The sequence below is a fragment of the Pseudoliparis swirei genome, chromosome 8 (assembly GCF_029220125.1).
Source record: "Pseudoliparis swirei isolate HS2019 ecotype Mariana Trench chromosome 8, NWPU_hadal_v1, whole genome shotgun sequence".
Taxonomy (NCBI): Eukaryota; Metazoa; Chordata; class Actinopteri; order Perciformes; family Liparidae; genus Pseudoliparis; species Pseudoliparis swirei.
This window is the reverse complement of record NC_079395.1, coordinates 2,292,161-2,317,038: the sequence shown is the minus strand read 5'-3', so window position 1 is coordinate 2,317,038 and position 24,878 is coordinate 2,292,161. Positions and strand designations below refer to the sequence as shown.

At 42.1% G+C, this 24,878-nt stretch overlaps 1 protein-coding gene across 1 annotated transcript in view; it reads right to left on the bottom strand.

The window, feature by feature from the left end:
- Positions 1-11,155, bottom strand: part of LOC130198364 (zinc finger protein 502-like) — a gene marked incomplete at its 5' end in the record, with an annotated part of 18,269 nt that extends 7,114 nt beyond the window's left edge. Inside the window, one exon of the mRNA XM_056421517.1 lies at positions 11,104-11,155. Within this exon, the coding sequence (XP_056277492.1) occupies positions 11,104-11,155 (52 nt within the window). The remainder of the gene's footprint in view (positions 1-11,103) is intronic.
- Positions 11,156-24,878: the final 13,723 nt, after the last annotated feature.

The window sequence follows — 24,878 nt, the reverse complement described above, 5'->3', positions numbered from 1 at the left end:
CCTCTATACCCTAACTATACCCTCTACAAACAAAAGTGCTTTTTTGGATACGGTACGTACCAATACAACATTAAAACATTGAAGTTCTTAGTACTTATATCCCCATCTCAAATAATAGAAGATGAACAGTTGTTTCTGGTATTTCTATTCACCTTCAAAATTGACACAGCATTAAAATTTGACTCGTCTGGACTTCCTGGTGGCATATTCGTTGATGGTATCAAATAATATTTTACTTGAGACCTCTTGGTTGATGCTAGTCAGCCCAGTGAGGCGTTCCTGACTCATCGTTGACCTCAGGTAGGTCTTCAGTCATTTTAATATAGAGAAGCTTCTTCCAGCAGAAGCTATTGTCACAGGTAGTGTGACAGCAATGCTGAGGGACACCCACATATTTGGAAAAACTTCTTCAAGTTTCTTGTACTTTAAGTAATTCAGAATTTCCATTGTCGTCATGCCGGTGTTACACCCTACTGGTTTTCAAACTGTAGTATATTGTCACCTACCCTGTAATATCAGTTTATACGAAACATGCAAAGTCAGAGCTCAAAGGTTTAAGAATCTATATGACATGCCTCGACTTTGGAAGACCACATCTCCGGGAGTAGAGAAGAACATATGTAACAGGCCTGGGCGCAGCGACGTTAGTAGATCATTTCTAGAATATTACGTGATTCTGTCTTTAACTGGGTCACGGAGGCCACAGTTCAGTTTGAACTCAGAGGTTCCACGTGTCTTTAGGTTCAACCTATAGATCAGTTCCTGAATTAGGTAATTTTGCATGAAGGTGATTGGTCCACGAAGGCCGGGGATAATAAACTCCTCCTATTTGGTTGTGTATAAAATGTATGTTAAAATGTATGTATTTGAGGGGCGGCTTTAGCTCAGTGGGGTAAGAGGGCCGTCCTGCAACCGCAGGGTTGTGGGTTCGATCCCCGCTCTCCCCATTAGTTGCAAGTCGAAGTGTCCTTGAGCAAGGCATTGAACCCCAGTTGCTTCCCGGGCGCTTCACCGCAGCCCACTGCTCCTTAATAACTAAGGATGGGTTAAATGCAGAGAACTAATTTCCCCTTGGGGATTAATAAAAGTGTATATTCTATTCTATATTCTATTCTATGTTAGATAGACTTTCTCAATTCGGTTCCTGAAGGATCTCCAGGTGGCCTGCAGGCGCCTGTTCCTGACCTGTGCTTGTTGAGAATGAACTCAATATTCTTGTCAAGTGCTGTTGTCCCTCGAACCTCTTTTTTCATCAAACGTCTTCAAAACTGACTTTAAGATCGGCGGGAGCAGTAACGACACAAACCAACTGGTTTTCAAACCTACTGGTTTCTGCGCTGTAGGTAACATCTGCAGCGGGCTCTGTCTCGCATCAGATTCACACATTCACAAACATATCGCTGGAGATCTTCAAGCCACCGTTCATATCCATTTCGGCGATTCCGGTTGTATAAGTGAGCAGCGCATCACAGCCACGGATGAAGAAATACATTTTAGAAAAAATAAAAAGATCGCACCGACCTGGGTTCGATCTCTTTCACGCAAAATGAGACTGCACTAAAGGTCACGCGGTCTATGCGCTACGCCACCAGATATTACTTCAAACTGAAGCAATTTAGACCTTTCACGTAACTAACGTAACATAACGTAACGCAACTGCTCCAAATTAGGAAAATATCGACAATAACCATCAATTCAATCTGAAAATCAGGTTGACCAGTAAACGTGGCATGAAGGGGCGCCCCAGGATGATCATGATTAATAAACATGTTTTAATATGCTTGTTATTCTAACTATGATTAATGGGAAGTAGGTCTGAGGGCGACACTCGAGGGCGCCCCAACACATTTGTCGCCCTAGGCCAGGGGTGGGCAAACTTTTTGACTTGCGGGCCACAATCGGTTCTAAAATGTGACAGAGGGGCCGGGCCAGGAGCATTTGGACACGCAATGTAATTTATTAAACCTGGAGATTGCGTCTGATTTTTATACATTTCAATTGAAGGTGCAAAGTTAAAGAAATCGACATTCACTGGAAAAAGATCAATGGAAGCAATTTCAACATTCAAAACATATTATTACCCAACGAAATAATCAAGCTCAATAATTTCTAATTGTTTTAAACCCCGCAAAATAATGGACGGATTGTCTCAGCTCTCTATATAATGAGGCACAATTGTCCTCAGGTTCAAGTGGAAAGAGAAAATATGGCCCTAAAGCTGAAAATTCTTCATATCTCTTCTGAAAACACACCTTTACTCATGTGGACGAACTGTTTTGGTGTTTGAAATTGGTTTACCAAAGGTCATAGGTTCACAAAAGCAGTGAAATATCTGAATACAATGCTAGATACCTGTATATAAATGTGGAAAACTAAATTTGTTCTTATCGTTTTTTGAGTAAAAATGATGTGGTCCGTCACACATTAACCAAAATGATAAAGATGAAATTGAGAAATGACTTCATATTGCAGATAAATCTTCATGGGGTATGTGCAAATAGAAAATGACCATTACATTTTTTTTCTTCAAATAAATATGTATTGTACATAAATAAATAAATCAAACTACATTATATACATGTTGAGAAATAGAAAATAGAACACAACTATTGGCACAGACTATTTTCAAGATGGCTTCACATCGTGTCACGAGACCTCTCTGCTGGCCGGGCAGGTTGAGCTGCAGGCGCTGGTGAATCCTCTCTGTAAAATACAATACTAGTCAGCACCGCGCACATGTAACGGACACCGTGACGGAACACGTAACGTTGAGTAAAGACCTTACCCGGGCCCAAGTGGACCTCTTGTGGCTGCGTGTTCCTCCTCGTGGCACCACAGCTTCTCCTCCTCCAGAGGCTTCGCGCTGCTCGCCAAAATCACCGCGGTTGTTTAAAATGAGCCTCACCTGTGTGGTGGGCGGGTTTTGTGATTTACTGAGTGTTCATTGGTTGTTTTTTCAAAATGTTGACAGACAAACGGATTGACAAATCATGGTGAAGGGTTTCGTGTGACGAGTACTTTCCGCGCCAACACACACCGGAAGTAAACAAAGTTGCGATTTGGACAAGTTCGGCGGGCCGGATTAAATAGCCTAACGGGCCGGATATGGCCCGCGGGGCGTAGTTTGCCCATGTCTGCCCTAGGCAGTCGCCTAGTTCGCCGAGAGCAATCGCCGGCCCTGATCTGTTGAATAACTTTCGTGAACTTATAGAATAACGTGATGACTTCTACCGTGTGACCAAACATCTGTAATATTTACATCAAAACATCTGCTGAGACAAACAAAGGAGTGAGCCGCAATGAGCCGCAGTCATTGAGAGGAGACGCTGTGAAACCAGGAGACGTGATGACGTCATCGCCGAGGCGTTGTGAACAAGCAACAACCAACGTGGACACGCCCACACTTACCAACTGAGTCTGGCTGGTTGCTGACTTCCTGTTAAGAGAGTCTGACTGGACGTTGTTACTGGGAGGTGGAGCGGAGAGGAGGAAGAGTTGATGTAGCCGTCTCATACAAGAATATCATCAGAACAGGGATCGGGGATGAATGTCTCTTTGGATTCAATAATAAATATTGGGCGTTAGATTGTGTCAATAACAGTTTAATATTTATTCACAACAAAGTCCAAACTCCCATCTCTGGTCCTCAGTCCTCCAGATTAGGAGTGTACCTGGATCACAGAGCAGGTATTCTGTCCTTCTACAGCGTCTCTGACACCATGACTCTCCTCCACAGAGTCCAGACCACATTCACTCAGACTCTCTATGCTGGACTTGGGTTTGATTATTTTTCTTCTGGAGTCACTGTTGAGTTCAGTAAACTCAAATAGACAGAAGTGAGTTCAGGGACATCTGGTTAAAGTCGGTGTTTTAAGTCTTAAACTTATTTTGTTTCCATCATCGTCGCTGAGCAGACTTTTCTTCACCTGTCAATCAAACCTTGTGGGCGGGACTTGTCCATCTTCTCCTTGTTGTTGTGTAGGTGTCTGAGTTCCTGTAGGTGGCGCTCCTTCCTGTGTGTGTTGAGTCATGGAGGCTCTCACTGCTCATGATGATCTTTGTTTACCTGAACTCATATTTATCTGCAGGGAAATGTAAAATGCTCTGAGCTCTAAATGTTTGATGAATATTGTTATTGATGTATTCTTTAACTTAAGTTTATCTTCCTCTGCATGGGTCTTAAAGAGAGAAAGCACCAGAGCTTCTTTATCGGAGATATTTTGTTCTTAGAACTTCATGCAAATTATTCTATTAATACATTTGTGAGACTAAATGTTGTTGTTTTCCAAATCAATGTTAAATGATGTACTGTGTTGTATTATAATCAATCAGTAAATCTTTCATTATTCTTTTACATAACTGAGATTCTGGTCAAACTGGTTTAACAGGTTCACATGATGGATAAAGAATTTCTTGATTCAAGAATTAACAAAGTACTTTCTTCTTGTCTTATTTTCAGGGTTTCATACGAAGCTAATGTATAAAATATGAAACTAATGAGAGAATAACTGAGTCAGTTTTCCTCCTGAAACACCACAAAGTCCAGAGTTCATGTTGAGACCAGAGAACATTTGCCAGTCAGTCTCTGTGCTTTAAACTTTCCTCTAAAACATGTTTGTCACAGAGAAATGAGAGAGTTTGATATCACTTGTTGATGTTTACAACCACGAGTGTGTTTGTCTACAAAAGATTCATCAACACACTTAAACACCTTTAAAATAGTAACAATAATTCAGGTCATTTTGTTAATATAGTTCCTGGTAGGCTCTCCCAGCATCCATTAACTCCATTGCAGTATATCTGCCTTATTTGCATATATTGCAGGAGCATCGGGCATTCTTTCACAGAATCACATGCATGCAGCAGCATTGGCCAGCCTTTGTCTATTTGGGTCTGTAGATTTCTCCTTTAGTACCAACAGTTAGCATTCGTTAACACCTCAGTTGCATATTTAAACATAACACTTCAGAAAACTTTTGACTTTTGAACAATTGATTAAAACTATGGTCTTAATGTCAGTAACCAACTGGAGAAGTTTCATGGTGACATATGGATAAAAACATGTTTACCCTCTTCACCTGTAGTGTCTTCAAAATGTGTGTAAAACAAAACAACAATGGGATCTGTAAGAGAAAGTGGAACACAGTTTCAGTAACACAGCGTTAACTTGCAAAAGTCTCTTTATGTAGACTTTAAACAATTACAGGGAAAATGCATTTTAAATACAGACGTATTTGTGCAGTTTTTAGTTTGTTTTTAGTTTCCTCCATCCAAGACACTGTCGTATCTTCTCGCCAGCCGGAGGATGATGATGGAATTGATGATGAAGAAAGGATCGCTCGAGAGACACCGTACTTCACAAGAATGTTGAGTTTATTCTTAGAGGTACAGGTCAGGGAACAAACGCCTGCAGGCCGCTTGGAGATCTTTCAGGCATCGAATTGAGAAAGTCTAACATTCATGTCTTCAGCTTCTCATTATATACCCAACAGTCAGGAGACACTCATTGATCCGGCCCTTGGGGTCCAATCAACAGATAGGCAGAATCGCCACTCAGGCAGGTTTTTGTTTACACACCAGGTTGTTGTTTGGACTTCGTAGGTTCGAACCCCAACTCGAGGCATGTCATATGATTCTTGAACCTTGAGCGCTGACTTGTAGGTTTCATATAAACTGATATTATACAGTAGATGAAAATATACTACAACACTCAGTATGTTGTTATTGTTTTTAATAAAGATTTATCAAATGATTAAAAAACACTTTGCCTTCCATCTCATTTACAAAAAAATTACATGGGAAACAATTAAAAAAATGTTACCTTATTTTTATTAAACACAACAGAAAGAGAACAACTCACATAGTTAATTTGTCGCTATTGGAAGAAACACATTCTATCCTGTGTGGACTCTCATGTGTTTCTTCAGACCTTGCTGTGATACAAACGTTTTTACACAAACATCACAACTGAATGGTTTCTCTCCTGTGTGGACTCTCATGTGTTTCTTCAGACCTTGCTGTGATACAAACGTTTTTACACAAACATCACAACTGAATGGTTTCTCTCCTGTGTGGACTCTCATGTGTAGCTTCAGAGCTGCCTGTCGTGTTAATCTTTTCCCACAAACATCACAACTGAATGGTTTCTCTCCTGTGTGGATTATCATGTGTGTCTTCAGATGTCCCTGTTCTGTAAAGCTTTTCCCACAAACATCACAACTGAAGGGTTTCTCTCCTGTGTGGACTCTCATGTGTCTCTTCAGACTTCCCTGGTGTGTAAATCTTTTCCCACACTCATCACACCTTAATGATTTCTCTCTCATGAGCTCTTTTGATGGTGATTCATTGGATTTGTTGCCAGTTTTACATCCCACATGACTTACAAGAGCTTCCTTATATTTCAGGGCATGTGCAGCAGACTCAGGTGCCCTGGGCTCCTTCCAGACATTGTCCCCGTCTTCACTGTCAGGTCCAGAATCTGACAAAGCTTCTTGCCAATCACCACAAGTGACCTCAGTCTCAGAAGAGTCTGAAGCCTCTTCATCATCAGCATTTGGATGTGAATGACGATGTGGATTTAGGTTCCTGTCTGGTCCTGATCCCCCACAGTCCTCTCCATCAGTTTCCGTCTGTATTGTCGTAGCTGAGCTGCAGGCGGGAGGCTCCGCCTCTTTGTTGTCCTCTGTCTGGCTTTGATGAAGCCGTGAGGTCTGAGGTTCGTCATCTTCACTCTTCACAGTAACAGCAGTGGATAAGAACTTGGTGATATCGGCCTCCTCCAGCACAATGAGCTGATCTCCCTCTAGACGGGTCCAGAGATCCTGCAGCTCCTCTTTTATGAGGAGGGGCTCCGGCTCCTCTTTTATGAGGAGGGGCTCTGGCTCCTCTTTTATTTGAAGGGGCTCCAGCTCCTCTTGGTCCTGGTCCTCAGGGGGGACATCTGGTTTAATACAAACCAGCTGCTGGACATCTGCAGGGAGCACATTATGAACAACGGTGACTTCAACTTTCATAACTGACTAAATGTGTATTTGTTGCTCTTCATGTACAAACACAGAAATACAAAACAATAACATTTGTAAGCAGCGGGGCCCTATTTCTCGTACGTGGCTCAAGAAAGTCGATCAAATGTCCTATTTTCCCGCTTAATTTAACGAGATGATTGACATCAGGCTCTCTCTGCGTCTCAAAGGCTGATCCGCCCTCAAACTGTCTCAATTCTAACCAGAAGCCAGTCCCCAGGATGATTGCCCGTCCGACATCAAAAGGAGGAAGCGCCGATCACAGAAACATTGATTTTATAACGGCACAAAGTCAAATAAACTCAAAGGAAGAAATAACCACTATTTCTGCTCTATACTTGTGAAATCACACAAACGTGGAAACATCAAACTACTCAACGCTTTGGTGAACATAAGTGTTAAATATATCGGCTAATTTTAAGTGCCTCGTCACCCCATCATATAACCATCTCTACTCTTCTAGAACAAGTAGATAATATAAATGTGTGCAAACATGTATGTGGAGATGATCATACAGAACAGGAGTTTGAATGTGTGTGAATGTGTGTGTGAATGTGTGTGTGGGCCAGGGATCGTAATGAACACATCCAGAAGTTTAAGCGCTAAATAAACTTTATGAACAGCTCGGCATACAGCGGCTTTCCTGATGTTCTGCATCGCCGACACTGGACCACACTGGACCACACTGGACCACACAACCAAGAGGACAAACTCAGAACAAGAATCCAGAAAGTAACATTTCTTCAAGAAAGTCGAAGTACAAAAGTACCAGAAGTAAGAGCCACTGAAGTGCTAATCTGTGTTTTAATCCACATATTAGTAGGAAAAGATGTGTTTTTAGTTTCCGGCGGAAGGTGTAGAGACTTCCTGCTGTCCTGATGTCAGTGGGGAGCTCGTTCCACCAATGAGGAGCCAGGACAGCAAACAGTCTGGATGTAGAGTGATGAGCTCGAGGTGCAGGAGTCACAAGTCGGTTGGCTGTTGTGCCGAGGTGTACGGTGTGACCACATCCAGGATGTAGACGGGGCCCGATCCGTTCGTAGCACGGTACGCAAGAACCAATGTTGTGAAGCGGATGCTGCTCCACTGGTAACCATGAAGAGAGCGGAGGAGTGGAGTGGTGTGGGAGGAGTCAGGCTGAAGACCAGCAGGAGCATTCTGGATGAGCTGCAGAGGTCGGATGGCCTTAGCAGGTAGAGCTGCCAGGAGGGAGTTGCAGTAGTCGAGGCGCGAAATGACCAGAACCTGGACCAGAACCTGGACCAGAGCCTGGACCAGAACCTGGACCAGAGCCTGGACCAGAACCTGTGCCGCCTTCTGAGTAAGAAGAGGCCGTGTTCTCCTGATGTTGTGCAGCATGGACCTACAGGAACGCGTTGTCGCAGTGATGTTGGCCGTCAGGGAGAGTTGACTGTCGAGTGTCACCCCGAGGTTCCTGGCAGTCGGGGGCGGGGCCAACACAGAGCTGGTGAAGGTGGTAGTCAGGTCGTGGGTGGGGACTCTTTCCCTGGAAGGAATAGTAGCTCGGTCTTGTCAGGGTTGATTTTCAGGTGGTGTGCAGACATCCACTGAGAGATGTAATTTCCCCACTGAGGGACTAATAAAGGAATATCTTATCTTATCTTATCTTATCTTATGTCGGTCAGACAGGCAGAGATTCTGCTACCTGTGTTTCAGATTGGGGGAACGAGAGGATCAGTTGGGTGTCATCAGCATGGCTATGGTAGGAGAAGCCAATGACAGAGCCCAGAGAATTAGTGTACAGAGAGAAGAGGAGGGGACCCAGGACGGAGCCTTGAGGAACCCCAGTAGTGAGAGGACAAGGATCAGACACAGATCCTCTCCAAGGTACCCGGTAAGTGTGGTGAGGTAGGAAGAGAAGAGGGAGAGTGCAGAGCCTGAGATACCAGGACCTGAAGGGAAGAGATAAGGATCTGGTGGTTCACGGTGTCAAATGCTGCAGAAAGGTCTAGAAGGATAAGGACAGAGAGAGAGAGGCTGCTCTAGCAGAGTGAAGGATAAGGACAGAGGAGAGAGAGGCTGCTCTAGCAGAGTGAAGGATAAGGACAGAGGAGAGAGGCTGCTCTAGCAGTGTGAAGGATAAGGACAGAGGAGAGAGAGGCTGCTCTAGCAGAGTGAAGGATAAGGACAGAGGAGAGAGGCTGCTCTAGCAGAGTGAAGGATAAGGACAGAGGAGAGAGAGGCTGCTCTAGCAGAGTGAAGCTGCTCAGACAGCAAGGAGGCCAGTCTCTGTTGAGCGGCCTTGAATCCAGACTGGTGAGGGTCAAGAAGGTCGTTGCCGTGGAGACAGGAGGACACTTGGTTGAAGAAAGCTCGCTCCAGAGTTTTGGAAAGAAAAGGAAGAAGAGAGACCGGTCTGTAGTTGCTGACTTCAGACGGGTCGAGGTGGGTTTCTTCAGGAGAGGGTTGACTCTCACCTCCTTCATTACTATAAAACAATGAACATTACTATAAAACAATGAACATTACTATAAAACAATGAACATTACTGTAAAACAATGAATATTACTATAAAACAATGTACATTACTGTAAAACAATGAATATTACTATAAAACAATGTACATTACTGTAAAACAATGAACATTACTGTAAAACAATGAATATTACTATAAAACAATGTACATTACTATAAAACAATGAACATTAATATAAAACAATGTACATTACTATAAAACAATGAACATTACTATAAAACAATGTACATTATTATAAAACAATGTACATTACTATAAAACATTGAACATTACTGTAAAACAATGAATATTACTATAAAACAATGTACATTACTGTAAAACAATGAACATTACTGTAAAACAATGAATATTACTATAAACAATGTACATTACTATAAAACAATGAACATTAATATAAAACAATGTACATTACTATAAAACAATGAACATTACTATAAAACAATGTACATTATTATAAAACAATGTACATTACTATAAAACATTGAACATTACTGTAAAACAATGAATATTACTATAAAACAATGTACATTACTGTAAAACAATGAACATTACTGTAAAACAATGAATATTACTATAAAACAATGTACATTACTATAAAACAATGAACATTAATATAAAACAATGTACATTACTATAAAACAATGAACATTACTATAAAACAATGTACATTATTATAAAACAATGAACATTACTGTAAAATAATGTACATTAATATAAAACAATGTACATTACTATAAAACAATGAACATTACTGTAAAACAATGTACATTACTATGAAACAATGTACATTACTATAAAACAATGAACATTACTGTAAAACAATGAATATTACTATAAAACAATGTACATTACTATAAAACAATGAACATTACTATAAAACAATGTACATTATTATAAAACAATGAACATTACTGTAAAATAATGTACATTAATATAAAACAATGTACATTACTATAAAACAATGAACATTACTGTAAAACAATGTACATTACTATGAAACAATGAACATTACTGTAAAACAATGTACATTACTATAAAACAATGAACATTACTATAAAACAATGTACATTACTGTAAAACAATGAACATTACTGTAAAACAATGAACATTACTATAAAACAATGAACATTACTATAAAACAATGAACATTACTATAAAACAATGTACATTACTATAAAACAATGCACATTACTATAAAACAATGCACCACACTGTAACGTATTTCCACAACTGGATGTCTGAAGTCATAATTCAGCCAACGACCTTCTCTCGTTCTCTCCTTTCCAGCGGGAGGATTTATTCTCTGATCACGTGTCAAACAGAAGCTCATGTGATGCATCACAGAGTCCTTCTCAGGCAGCACAGGTCAGAACCCAAAACCACTCTGCTCTCCCAGAACAAGTCCGGCTCTTCCAGCACCCACATCCCGTGACGTGGTCCTGACCTCGGATCTGCTCGTGCTTTCCTCACAGGAGGGGCCCTCCTCCCTCTCATTTATTATTATTTACGACACATCTCCTCGCCGTGTCGACGTAAACCCGCAACACGAGTACCTAAGACGGGATAATAATGAAAAAGACAAACCTGATCTGTGCAGCTGAACTCGAGGGTTGAACACGGCCTCCAGGAGTTTGTGTCGTCATTTTCCATTTCCCTCAAATGAGAAACTTCCTCCTCATAATCTGCTGTGAATCTGTCAATCAGCCCCAGAGTGTGTTCAGAAGCCGCCTGGAGTCTCTTCACCAACAGTCTCAGCATTTCTCCTGAGACGGACACAGAAGGTCACAGTCCAACAGTCAGATAGTGACCTCCTAACGTCGCTTCGAACTTCTCCTGACCTCTGGGGAACACGCCACGGGTCAAGGAGAGATGGGAAGGAGAGTTCATGAGGAGTTAGGAAGAGGATCAGACTCCACTCTCACCAAACTACGTAGTTATGATGCGACGGCATGTTAGTGAGGTCAGTCTGCACGGTGGAACTACAACGTTCAGGAGATGGACTACAAAAAAGATCTGAGAGACTTTGTCATCAAGATGACATGAAACACCTGGTTCATAGTATTACTTTATTAATATAAACAACCTGGTTCATAGTATTACTTTATTAATATAAACAAACTGGTTCATAGAATTACTTTATTAATATAAACAACCTGGTTCATAGTATTACTTTATTAATATAAACAAACTGGTTCATAGAATTACTTTATAAATATAAACACCTGGTTCATAGAATTACTTTATTAATATAAACAACCTGGTTCATAGTATTACTTTAATATAAATAACCTGGTTCATAGTATTAGTTTATTAATATAAACACCTGGTTCATAGTATTACTTTATTAATATAAACAACCTGGTTCATATTACTTTATTAATATAAAGCTACTAAACCGTCTCATTGTTCAGTTTCTAACAAGCTGAATTAAATACGTTCTCACACTAACAATGTCTCACATCTCTTTGTGTTGTTTTGGTTTGTATGCAGATTATAATCTGATCCCAATAGATTATGAAACACCACAACTCAGTGTGACCTTGAAGTGACTTGATGGTGTTTTAAATTGTAATGTTGATTCAAAAGATGATCATCAGAAACAACTCAGACTAAAGGACCAGCTGCACTCAATGCAGTTTAACCCTTTCACCACAGCTTCTGGAGCTGAAGTCACATTAAAGACTGATAGGCCGCAAGGTGAACATCGAAAAGTCCTTTAGAAAATGAATCCCGCTCCACAGTCGCGCATCTACACAATCGTTAGCTCATAAAAAAGAACGAGTTGTGCTAACCTACCAAAAAAAAGTTTGTCGCTGAATTTGCCGTCGATTCTCGATGCGACTATGTTTTATGCCGAACTAGTTTCTTCAGAGCGTAATAGGATCTTGGTCGCCAGTGGTGGCACGGTTCGACACGTGATCGGTCTACACCAATGAGGTAGCTGCTTTTTGTCAACAGAATGCCAAGATGGCGTCCTCGAGCAGTACGGAAGACGAAGAAAATACACCGGAATATATTAATAAATCCACACAAAAAACATTGTTTTATGCATATTACTTCAGTCAAGCACGAGGAGGTACATTATTTCACCACTACACGATGGAATACATACAGGACAAGCCTACAAACGTGGCTCGGGTTGGACGGTGAGTCTCGGGACGTGGCTGAGAACTTCAAACACTGTGTTGATGTGGAGTTTGACAATATTCCCGAGGATGCTGGCTTTCATCACACGTGCTACCGTAGATTTACGGACAAAAAGTCCATGGCAAAGGTGGAAAGACGTCTCGCACGTGAGAGACAAGAAGCGACGGAAGACCACGAGGCCATTCCATCGACTTCTAGCGGCACGAGTCCAACAAAGAAACTGCGATGCAGGTCAGGGCTGCCGAGCGCAGCTCTGGCCTGTTCTTCCTGCCCTGGGCATCATTTACCAAAAAAAGGAGAAGTTCGTCAACCGAGCAGGCAAACGACAAAGGGATCCTCTGTCAAAGGCTGAAACATTAACAGCAGGTAAACACACACACACACACTGTGGTTGAGTGACTGAAAGGTACAATTATGTGTGAGATATGTCAACAAACTCATTGAGCTCTCCTTTTTGTTTTGTTAAGGCCAATTGCAGAAAGCTGCCGAGTTGAAGGAGGACCAAAGTATTCTTTTGCATATAAAAGACAAAGACTGTGTGGCTCTGGAGCTGCAGAACCACAAAGGCTGTTATAATCAGTACACCAGGTTTTGACGAGGCCTGAAAACCAGAGAAAGACCAGTAAGTTATTTATTATATTGCATTTCAAGGAGCTACTAACTTAACATTGCATAAGTAAACATTCAATCTGCATTCTGTTGTATGCACACAATCACAACACATATTCATTTATTTCCTTCTCATTCATATGTGTTCTAGGAATGAGCCCACGTTTGATGTCAGCTATAAGATATTCTGTGAAAGGATCATTCGCCAAAGGCTGCTTGTCAACCAAGAGGTGCTGAGAATGGGCCAGCTGAGGAAGGCCTTCATTGAACTGGGGAAAGCAAATGAAGGTCTTGATGCTTCAAACTACAGGTAACTGCAATGCATTTTTCTCTCACGTCTTATTATTTGTCATGTGCAAGTCCAGCTTTACACAACATGTGTGTGACAGGCCTGAAAAACTGTTTTTAATTCTTGCTGTTTGCACAAACATGTACCAGTTGGTAACAAGGAGAAGTGTGTGTGTGCGTGCGTGATGTGTGCCTTTCTTGGGCATCTTTGGTGTTAAATGTGCTGTATGGCAGATAGGTTCTAGCCTGTAATGTCTTGTACCACCTGCACCACTCTCTGCTTTTCATGATACTCCTGTGACTCTTAATTGTCAGTTTTGTTCTGTTGCAGACAGGATATGTTGAGGAAGAGGCTGGCTCGTGATTTCCCCCAGCTGGTGTTTCACATCCCCACCAAGCGCAACATCTGCGAGCTGGTTTTTGCAGAGACCCTGTCAACCGGTACACTCGTGGACATGCTACCTTACCCATCAGGTGCAGAAACCACACAGTCTAGTGAGTTGAGCCAGACAGACAGCGAGACTGAGAAAGGGACAACAAAAATGCAGACCTTACAACAGTGGGCAAAAACCTCTGCTTGTACATAGCACATACAAATCAATGTCACTGTGTGACTGTTAAGGTGTACAGTCTGTTCATGTTGTTGAAGACCTGCAGTGTGATCATGAAGAATGTGACACAAGGGTGTTCTTACATGCACAACATGCTGCACGGGAGCATAAAGCTGTCATCAAGAGCTCTGACACTGATGTGGCAGTCATTGCTGTAAGTGTGCAGACAGATTTCCCATGCAGTTTATATTTTTCACAGGGACTGGCAACAGGACACGTATCATTGACATTACCAAGGTGTCATCAGCTCTCGGAACCAGTGTGTGTTCAGCCTTGATCGGAATTCACACATTCTCTGGGTGTGACTCCACAAGTGCCTTTTATTGCAAAGGGAAAAGAAAGACATTTTCTGTTACATGTGAGAAAGGTGAGTACCTAAAGGCTTTTAAAAGTGTAGGTACTCACTTTAACTTGGAGCAGTCAACATTTGCACTTCTTTGCCAGTATGTGTGCCACTTATATGATCAGCCAGCTGCCGATAATGTAAATGAAGCTAGGTACAAGGCTTTCTGTATGGCATCATCAGCCTTGCCAGAAATATGCATTCCCCCAACGACTGATGCCCTCCAACAGCACTGCAAAAGGGCAAACTACCAGGCTGCAATAATGAGGTCCTGTCGCAAACAAAAAATAAGTGCTCCATCACCTGCTGGATATGGTTGGCAAACAGAGGATGGGACCTTGCACATCACCTGGATGACCAGAAATCCGGCCCCTGACAGTGTTTTGCATGTCATACACGGCGGCTGCAAAGGTGCCTGTGAGACAGGAAGATGTTCCTGTTTTTCTGCAGGATTGTGTTGCACAGACTTATGTCGTTGCTGTAATTGTGCCAACACCAAAGACACCGAGCAACTGGAAGACAACTGTCCTGACACTGACAGTGAGGACTGAGCGTCCTTAATATGTTATTTCTTTTGTAGTTTTGTTCAGTTTTATATATCAGTCATATTTTTCATAAAGATTGTTTCTATTGTTCATCAGTGTTGTTTTCATTTGTGGAAGAATGAATGAACGAACGAACGAACAAATGGTCATTGGTATAAGTACAATTACTGCCTTTTACTGCCAAAAGACTGTACGTCCTACTTTTACTGCCAAAGACTGTACTTCCTACTGAGGTAGGAAGTACAGTCTTTGCCTTGATTTCTTCAGTGTATGCTGGGTGTTCACAGTCCATGTTAGATCGTCAGTAAGGTGTATTCCCAGGTATGTAAAACTTGATCTAAATGACTTAACATAAGCATAACATGATCGTATATTTGCCTCATTGTTATGCTATGTATACAGCACTATTTAGAATCCATTTAGCCCACTTTTAAGGGTGTTTTCCTCTATCGGTAACGTTGAATCCAACCACGGGAGCCGCCATCTTGGCATTCTGTTGACAAAAAGCAGCTATCTCATTGGTGTAGACCGATCACGTGTCGAACCGTGCCACCACTGGCGACCAAGATCCTATTACGCTCTGAAGAAACTAGTTCGGCATAAAACATAGTCGCATCGAGAATCGACGGCAAATTCAGCGACAAACTTTTTTTTGATAGGTTAGCACAACTCGTTATTTTTTATGAGCTCACGATTGTGTAGATGCGCCACTGTGGAGCAGGTTGAAACGAAAACAGTGTTCACCTTACGGCCTATGAGGCTGCAGAACACCTGAGAGATCAGACACTCTGACCGCTTTACGACACTCTGGCCGCTTTACGACACTGATCGCTTTATAGAACTTTCACCACTTTATTTTAAACAGTGTTGGGAGTAACGCGTTACTGTAATTCCACTACTTTTAGCGGTAACGAGCGTGTAACGAAGTATTTTTTAAAATCAACTAACGCAGTTACAGTTACTGAAATTTAAATGAGTTCGTTACTCGCGTTACTCTCTTTTGTGAAAAATAAACACTTGCAGACAAGAAGACAAGCTAGGCTACTTTAGCTGCTTCTGATCTGACATCGCAGGACCTTGGTGGCGCAATGATATTGTAACGTCTCGGACGTTATGGCACTGATGACACGGAGACGGGACGACGTTATTATTCCTCCCTTTATTGGGCATTCACAAACACAGACAGCTGCTCCTCTCGGCTCAGCAGCTCGAACATCAACAACAACGGTACCCGTCAACCACCCGTAACTTCCGTTTTCCGGGAGGTTAACCCCGCCTCCCCTCTACTCCGCCAATCACAGGCACGCCCCCTCGACCAGCATCACGGTGCCACACTGTGATTGTCAGCCACTTCCAGTGTTGCCAGGTCCGCGGTTTTCCCGCGGAATTGGGCTACTTTTGAAGTGTTGCCGCGGGTTGAATTTTTTGTCTGCTGGTTCGGGTAGACCTATTTTGCATGCAAATTACATGAATATATTTAAATAAAAATCCATATTTTAAATGAAATAATTTATTTATACCCAAATCCTACCAAACTGACTCCAGATCAGCACGTACACGCCGACACATCCTCACACACAGGTGAGCACTCCCCCCCCCTCCCTCAATTATATGCAGCACCTCAAGGCACCTTTGTTTTCTCTTTTAATTAGTGTTAATACTGTAGGCCAATCACTTTTATTTCATTGGGCCTAATGTGGTAAAAAAACAAACTGTTAAATGACAGACAGTTATTTTGTATTAAGTTAAGTATTAAAAGGGACTTTTGTACGACTGCTTGATTTGAAGGCCTGTTGCCCTGTTGATTGCAATAAATAGGTCAACAACATATGTATATTGTGTTTGACTGTTCAGTACTGTTCATTACATTAAAAAAGCAGACATAAAAGTAACTTAAAAGTTACTTTCCCGAGTAACTAATTACTTTTGATATACAGTAACTAGTAAAGTAATTAAATTACTTTTAAAAGAAGTAACTCGTAACTATAACTAATTACTAATTTTCAGTAACTTGCCCAACACTGATATTAACACACACACACACACAATTGCAAACAATTAGATCCGTTAGATCCTCGTAACACACACAAGGTTATTAACAGACTAAAACATCTCCGTGAGGTCCTGGAGGTTTGACTAGAGGACCGTCGGGTGTGTAAAGTTCCTCCCTGGTGAAGCTGGTCGGAGGAGAGCTGGAGACGAACCATGTTCACCAAAAGTCTCGCTGACTACAACCAACGAGGTGGAAACGGACTAAATGTGACGTAAAGCCGTAAAACGAGCATGAAGACCGGGACCAGGAAGAAGAAGCACCAACCTGCTCTGTGTCGCTCATGTTCTCTAAAACGAGAAACGTCCTCCTCATAATCTGAGATTAATCTGTCAATCAGCCCCAACGTGTCTCCAGAAGCCGCGTGGACTTGCTGCTTCGCCAACAGTCTCAGCATTTCTCCCGGAGACACGGAGACCGACACCGGAGGCTCGTGGGAGAGGAGAAGGTCCGCAGAGTCCGTCTCCGAACCACGCATGCGCGGTTAGATGTGGGTCCGACTGGCCCTGACGTCATGATCACGTTGGGCACCGATAATCTCACGAGAGCGAGGCGCTTGCAGTTGCTTCTCCACGGACTGCCTGGCCCAGTGCATGATGGGAGATCCCAAAGAGGTCTGTAAACTACAAGTTGCCTACAGAATGAACTAACAGGAAGTGAGTGACTTCCTGTGTTTTCTTGACAGGCAGCTGGAGACCCTCCCACGTGATGACTCTGTTTTAAAACTCATATTGGAATTATATTTAGGTTATTTGCAAATAGTTATTAAAATAAACATTTTGCATTTTGGATATTTTCTCAAAAATAAAGCAGTCCAAAAAAATGCCAAATAAGATCAGATAAAACATTATATAATAATAATAATATAATATATCATTATACAATATATATATAATTTATTAATAAGTTCAAATATTTATTATATTAATTATGAAGCGCCCTGATTCTCTATCTTTAAAAGAAGGAGAAATAATAATCACTGGCCTTTTATATATATATATATATATATATATTCATAACACAATACAAACAGAAATGATGTGTAAACATAAGGTTATTACTAACATTATCTATCCAACTGTTATTCTGAACCTTAGGGTTTTAATAGAGGGGTCTTACCACCGATGGCCGCTAGAGGGCAGTGTAGCCTCACGGTGGGCCGGTCTCAGATTGATATTCACACAGATCGTCTTTTTCTCACCTCACAGACCTATTCCTTCACAATCATCTGCTCTAGCCCTTTGGTTGCCCTAGGCGAGATTGGGTTGTGTGCCCCCCCCCCCCCACACACACACACACACTTTCTTTTTTATTATTTTAAATAATTTATTACACACTCAAAGTTAGGATTAAATTAACTCCATAAACTGTGCAAAACACTCTTAAGCACCTGTAAGGACATTTAAGCAAATGATGACCCTCTATACCCTAACTATACCCTCTACAAACAAAAGTGCTTTTATGGATACGGTACGTACCAATACAACATTAAAACATTGAAGTTCTTAGTACTTATATCCCCATCTCAAATAATAGAAGATGAACAGTTGTTTCTGGTATTTCTATTCACCTTCAAAATTGACACAGCATTACAATTTGACTCGTCTGGACTTCCTGATGGCATATTCGTTGATGGTATCAAATAATATTTTACTTGAAACCTCTTGGTTGATGCTCGTCAGCCCAGTGAGGCGTTCCTGACTCATCGTTGACCTCAGGTAGGTCTTCAGTCATTTTAATATAGAGAAGCTTCTTCCAGCAGAAGCTACTGTCACAGGTAGTGTGACAGCAATGCTGAGGGACACCCACATATTTGGAAAAACTTCTTCAAGTTTCTTGTACTTTAAGTAATTCAGAATTTCCATTGTCGTCATGCCGGTGTTACACCCTACTGGTTTTCAAACTGTAGCATATTTTCACCTACCCTGTAATATCAGTTGATACGAAACATGCAAAGTCAGAGCTCAAAGGTTTAAGAATCTATATGACATGCCTCGACTTTGGAAGACCACGTCTCCGGGAGTAGAGAAGAACATATGTAACAGGCCTGGGCGCAGCGACGTTAGTAGATCATTTCTAGAATATTACGTGATTCTGTCTTTAACTGGGTCACGGAGGCCACAGTTCAGTTTGAACTCAGAGGTTCCACGTGTCTTTAGGTTCAACCTATAGATCAGTTCCTGAATTAGGTAATTTTGCATGAAGGTGATTGGTCCACGAAGGCCGGGGATAATAAACTCCTCCTATTTGGTTGTGTATAAAATGTATGTTAAAATGTATGTTAGATAGACGACGTGACCGCAGTCGGCCAATAGAGCGTTCACTGAAATTCGAGCGTCTAAAGCGGCAACCTTCATTCAGTGACCTTCCGGGGAGGCTGTCCGGGAAGGAGGGACTTCAGTTTTTTCCAGAGTGGTGCGAAGCTTGTAAGCGTGACTAACGACAGAAAGTTTGGAGGATTAGTTTCAGCGGAGTGTACATACACTGACCTGTGACTGGACTAAGGATGGGAGGCGATAGCGATGGAGAGGGTGGGAGTGAGGATATGGATTATAAGAGCTGGACTGAAGTGGGGAATAAGAAACGAGCCAGGAGTCGTAGCAGTAGATCTGGTAGTCGTGGGGACGGGAGAGAGAAAAGCAGGGGGATGAGGGAAAAGATTGCAGAGAAGGAGGGGTTCAAAATAATTGTGAGATTCAAGGACGGAAATGACATTCGTAAAATAAGACCGGTGGCGCTGACTCGCGGGTTGAAGGAGAAAGTTGGCGAGATTGTGATGGCGAAGGTGCTGGCTGATGGCGGATTGTTGATCCAGTGTAAGGACGAGGGGCAGAGAGGGAAAGCAATGAAGCTGAAAAAAGTGTGCAATATAGTGGTTGAGAGTGTGAAGAAGTTAAATGATGGGCCCTTTGTTAGAGGCGTGATATATGGTATCCCAGTGGAAGAGAACGTGGAGGAACTGAGAGCAAGTATTAAAGGGGGTAAAATTCTAGGGATTAAACGTCTGCAGGCAAGACGAGGTGGAGAAAGGGTGGACAGTTTGTCATGCTGCTAGATTTTGAAGAAAGGGTGTTGCCTGACTCAGTTACTGTGGGGTATTTAAGGTATAGAGTAAGAGCATATGTCCCACCACCTTTGAGGTGTTTCAAATGCCAAAAGTATGGCCATATTGCGGCAGCGCAAAGGAAGCAAAGATGTGGAGAATGTGGAGGGGAACATGACTATGGGAAATGTGAGGCTGGGACAGAGCTCAAATGTGCAAATTGCGGAGGTGCACACAGTGTGGCCTATGGTGGGTGTGAAGTGAGAAAGAAGGCAGTGGTAGTGCAGCAGCTGAAAGTGAAAATGAATATATCGTATGCAGAAGCAGCAAAGAGGGCTCAGAGGGAAAGTGGGGGGGAGAGGGGGAGATGTAGTCAGGAAGGAACCGGCTCAACAGCCAAGTGAACAACTATCGGCTAAGAGTCAAAGGGGAGATGAGAATATAATGGCAGTAAATAAGGAGAACTTTGTGTTTTTCATGGCAGAAGTGGTTAACTGCACATTCCAGGCAAAAGGGAGATCTGAGAAAATTGAAATAATAGTAAAAAGTGCAGCAAGATACTTAAATATTCACGGAATAACTGGGATGGCGGTACAGGAAGAGCTTAGGAAACAGGGGCAGTTAACCAAAGAATCATGCTCACAGGATTAATCATCATGTTAATTCTACAATGGAATGCTCGGAGTTTGTTGGCAAATGGACAAGAATTCAAAAAATATGTGGGGGATATGCCTAGTAAGCCAGATGTCATATGCATACAGGAAACATGGTTAAAACCGAATTTGAACTTCAGACTAGCTGGATATGCGTGTGTTAGGTGTGATAGGGAGGGTGGTCAGGGAGGAGGATGTGCCACATTTATTAGTGAAGACGTCACATTTAGAGAGGTGAAGATAGGGACCGAGCTCCAATATGTAACTGTGGAGATCTGGGCAAGGGAAGGAGAGGTCATAGTTGTACATTTTTATAATCCCTGTAAAAAATTAGAGGTGAATAGATTGGCACAAATTGAAAGGATAGGTGGCAACAAGGTGGTGGTATGTGGAGATTTTAATGCACATAGTACATTATGGGGTGGAGCAAGAACAGATCTCAATGGGGAGGTAATGGAAGAGTTACTAGAGGAACACAATTTGGTTTGTTTAAACGATGGCAGAGAGACTAGATTAGATGTGCACACAGGGAACATGTCGGCGCTAGACTTAACCATTGTATCTAGGAGTTTAGCAGGGATATGCGAGTGGGAGGTAGAAGAGGAAACATCAGTGGGCAGTGATCATTTTCCAATAAAGTGTAAAATAGCATTACAAAGGAGTAAGGAACAGGGGGAGTGGATCGGTAAGTGGGTGTTTAATAGGGCAAAATGGGAACTTTTCAAATATATATGCGAGCAAGAAATGGATAAAATAGACTTAAATGAAGATATTGAGGAGATTGATACAAAAATGACATTTACAATACTGGAAGCAGCGAATCAAACAATTTCTAAAAGTAAAGGAAGGATGAAAAGAAAGGGGGTCCCCTGGTGGACTGAGGAATGTGGGAGAGCAGTAAAAGAAAGAAACAAAGCTCTTAAGCTATTAAAAAGAACACATAACTTCCAGAATCTGATCCAGTACAAACAAGCGCAGGCAAGAGTACGGGGAACCATTCGGAAAGCAAAAAGGGAAAGCTGGAGGAATTACTGGAGTAGAATTGGGAGATCAACACCTGTGGGAGAGATTTGGGGGATGATCAGAAGCATGAGAGGAATCAGAAAAGTATGGCAGTATCCAGTACTGAAGAAAGGGGAGGAAACGGCAGCGACAGATGGGGAGAGGGCAGAGATGATGGCAAAAGCGTTAACAGAAATCCACAGCTCTGCCAACCTTACAGGAGAGGGTAAATTAGGGAGGGAAAGGACACGGGCGGCTCATCCTGGTGCTCTGGAAAGAAGAGACAATACTCATAGTTCAATGGATGCCCCATTTACTTTGGAAGAGGTTAAAAGGGGGATAGAAAGAGCCGGATTGACATCACCAGGGAAGGATGAAATATGTTATATAATGCTGAAGCATTTAGGTAGGTTAGCAATGACGAAATTGGTATCATTTAATAATAAAATTTGGGAAATGGGGAGACTTCCTAGATCATGGAAAGAAGCTGCGATTATTCCAATCAGGAAACCGGGCAAAGATTCATCAAATCCAACAAATTATAGACCCATAGCACTAACCTCTCATGTCGGTAAAATTATGGAGAGAATGATAACCGAGAGATTAAGCTATTATATGGAGACCAGGGGAATGATAACACCTCATCAAAGTGGATTTCGGAAAGGTAGAGGAACTATGGACCCAATTATTTGTTTTGAGACAGAAATCAAAAAAGCCCAGGTAAATAAGGAGTCAGTGATGGCGGTGTTTTTTGATGTGGAAAAGGCATATGACATGGTTTGGAAGGAAGGGTTGATGATTAAGTTGAATATTATGGGAATAGGGGCAGAGTATACAATTGGATTAAAGACTTTTTACTTGACAGTTATCCAAGTCAGAATTGGGACAGCACTATCGAGAAGATACCCGGTGGAGAATGGTACACCTCAGGGTCGTGTAATCAGTCCAATACTGTTCTCCATCATGATAAATGATGTGTTCCTTCGAGTTCAGAGTGATATTGGACGATCCCTATTCGCAGATGATGGAGCGTTGTGGAAGAGGGGGAAGAACATAAACCACATTAAAGGGAAGGTACAAGAGGCCGTGAATGAAGTGGAAAGATGGTCTTATGCATGGGGATTCAAGTTTTCTGTGGGGAAAACTAAAACAATCATGTTTACTAGGAAGAGAGGAGTGGTTACTCAGCTAAAGCTATATGGGCAAATTATTGAACAAGTGAAGGTTTTTAGGTTTCTAGGGGTGTGGTTCGATGATAAGCTAACATGGAATGAGCAGATTCAGATGATAGTTAGGAAATGTACAAATATTTTAAATGTGATGAGGTGTCTAACCGGGTCGGAATGGGGAGCCAGCAGGCCTGCAATGAAGAATATTTATATTGCGCTGATGAGATCAGTTTTTGATTATGGGTGTATAGCGTTTGGAACTGCGGCAAAGACTTCACTCAAAAAGTTGGATGTGGTGCAATCTCAGGCTCTGAGACTTTGTTGTGGGGCTTTGAGAACAAGTCCTGTGTCTGCTCTCCAGGTGGAGGTGGGTGAGATGCCGCTGCTTTTGAGACGTAAACAATTAATGTTGAGCTATTGGGCCAATCTGAAGGGCATTCCGTGGACAAGCAGCCAACCACAAAGGGGCTCATGCCGTGTTGGGAAAGCCAAAGGGACAAACGGGGCTGCTTTGCGTGGAGTAGTGGACAATTTGCAAGGGAGATGGGGTTGAATCAGATCAAATGCACTGCTACCGTGTCGCTATCGGTAACACCTCCTTGGTTATTTTCCTCAGTATTAGTTGATCAATTTTTTCTCACTGAACAAAACCCAAGCACTTAAAAACATTGATAATATTGCAGGAATAGTGGAGGATAGGCTAGAGACGACATATAAATCATTTACTCCGGCATACACGGATGGATCGAAAGATCCTAGTCCAGGTAGAACCGGTTTTGCGGTCACCAGCCCATCTTTTCGTCATGAAGTAAAACGGAGATCGTCAGACCATCTGTCGGTGGATACAGTCGAGACATTGGCCATTCTAGCAGCACTACAGTGGGTGGAGGAGGTTCAGATAAGCAAGGTCATCATTTATTCGGATTCCAGTTCAACATTATTGTCATTACAATTACTCACATCTAACAGCAGGCAGGACTTAATCAATGAAATACACAAAGCACTTTTCCGTCTTAAGCATATGGGTATTTTGGTAGCATTCATGTGGGTGCCGGCACATAGAGGGGTAAAGGGGAATGAAGCAGCAGATAAACTAGCAAAGCAAGCATTGGAATGTCAGAACAAGATGGATATTATATTTAGCAAATCAGAAGCTAAATCACCAATAGAAATAAACATTATTAAGGAATGGCAGCACAGTTGGGAGGCAGGAGGCACAGGAAGACATCTGTATACTATTCAGAAGGATGTTAACAAGGGGAGGACAACAATATTTAGCACTAGAGAAGAAAACATATTGAGTAGACTCAGGATTGGACATACAAAGCTAAACAAAACAATGCAATTAATTAAAAAACACCCAACCGGACTGTGCGAGTACTGCAAGACAGCAGAAACGGGGGATCATGTCATGTGGCATTGCCAGAAATTTAGAAACGAGCGAAGCAGGTTGAAGAGGAGGCTGGCAGTAGGAGGGGTGCAATTGAGGGATGCATTATCCTTGGGGGCAGGAAGGGTGCTGCAGTATCTGAAGGAGACAGGGTTGAAGAGAAGAATGTTGGGCACTGAAGTTGACAGGGCTCCCTTCTTAGTTTAGTTTATTTTTATTTATTTTCTTTTCTTTTCTTTTTGAGGGGATAAAGTGCTAGATATTTCTAGTTCGCAAAGAAAGGCAGTAGGTGGCGGTAATGCACCAGTTTGGATGCCAGCCGCCTAAAAACAAAAAGAAGAAGAAGATAAAAAACTGGATCCACCGGTTTCAGTGACGTCAGCTTCGTGTTGAAACCTGTCACGGTGTGCTCCCGGAAAAAGCCTCTAATCTTCGGCCCTGTGTGTGTGTGTGTGTGTGTGTGTGTGTGTGTGTGTGTGTGTGTGTGTGTGTGTTTTTTTTTCTTTCTT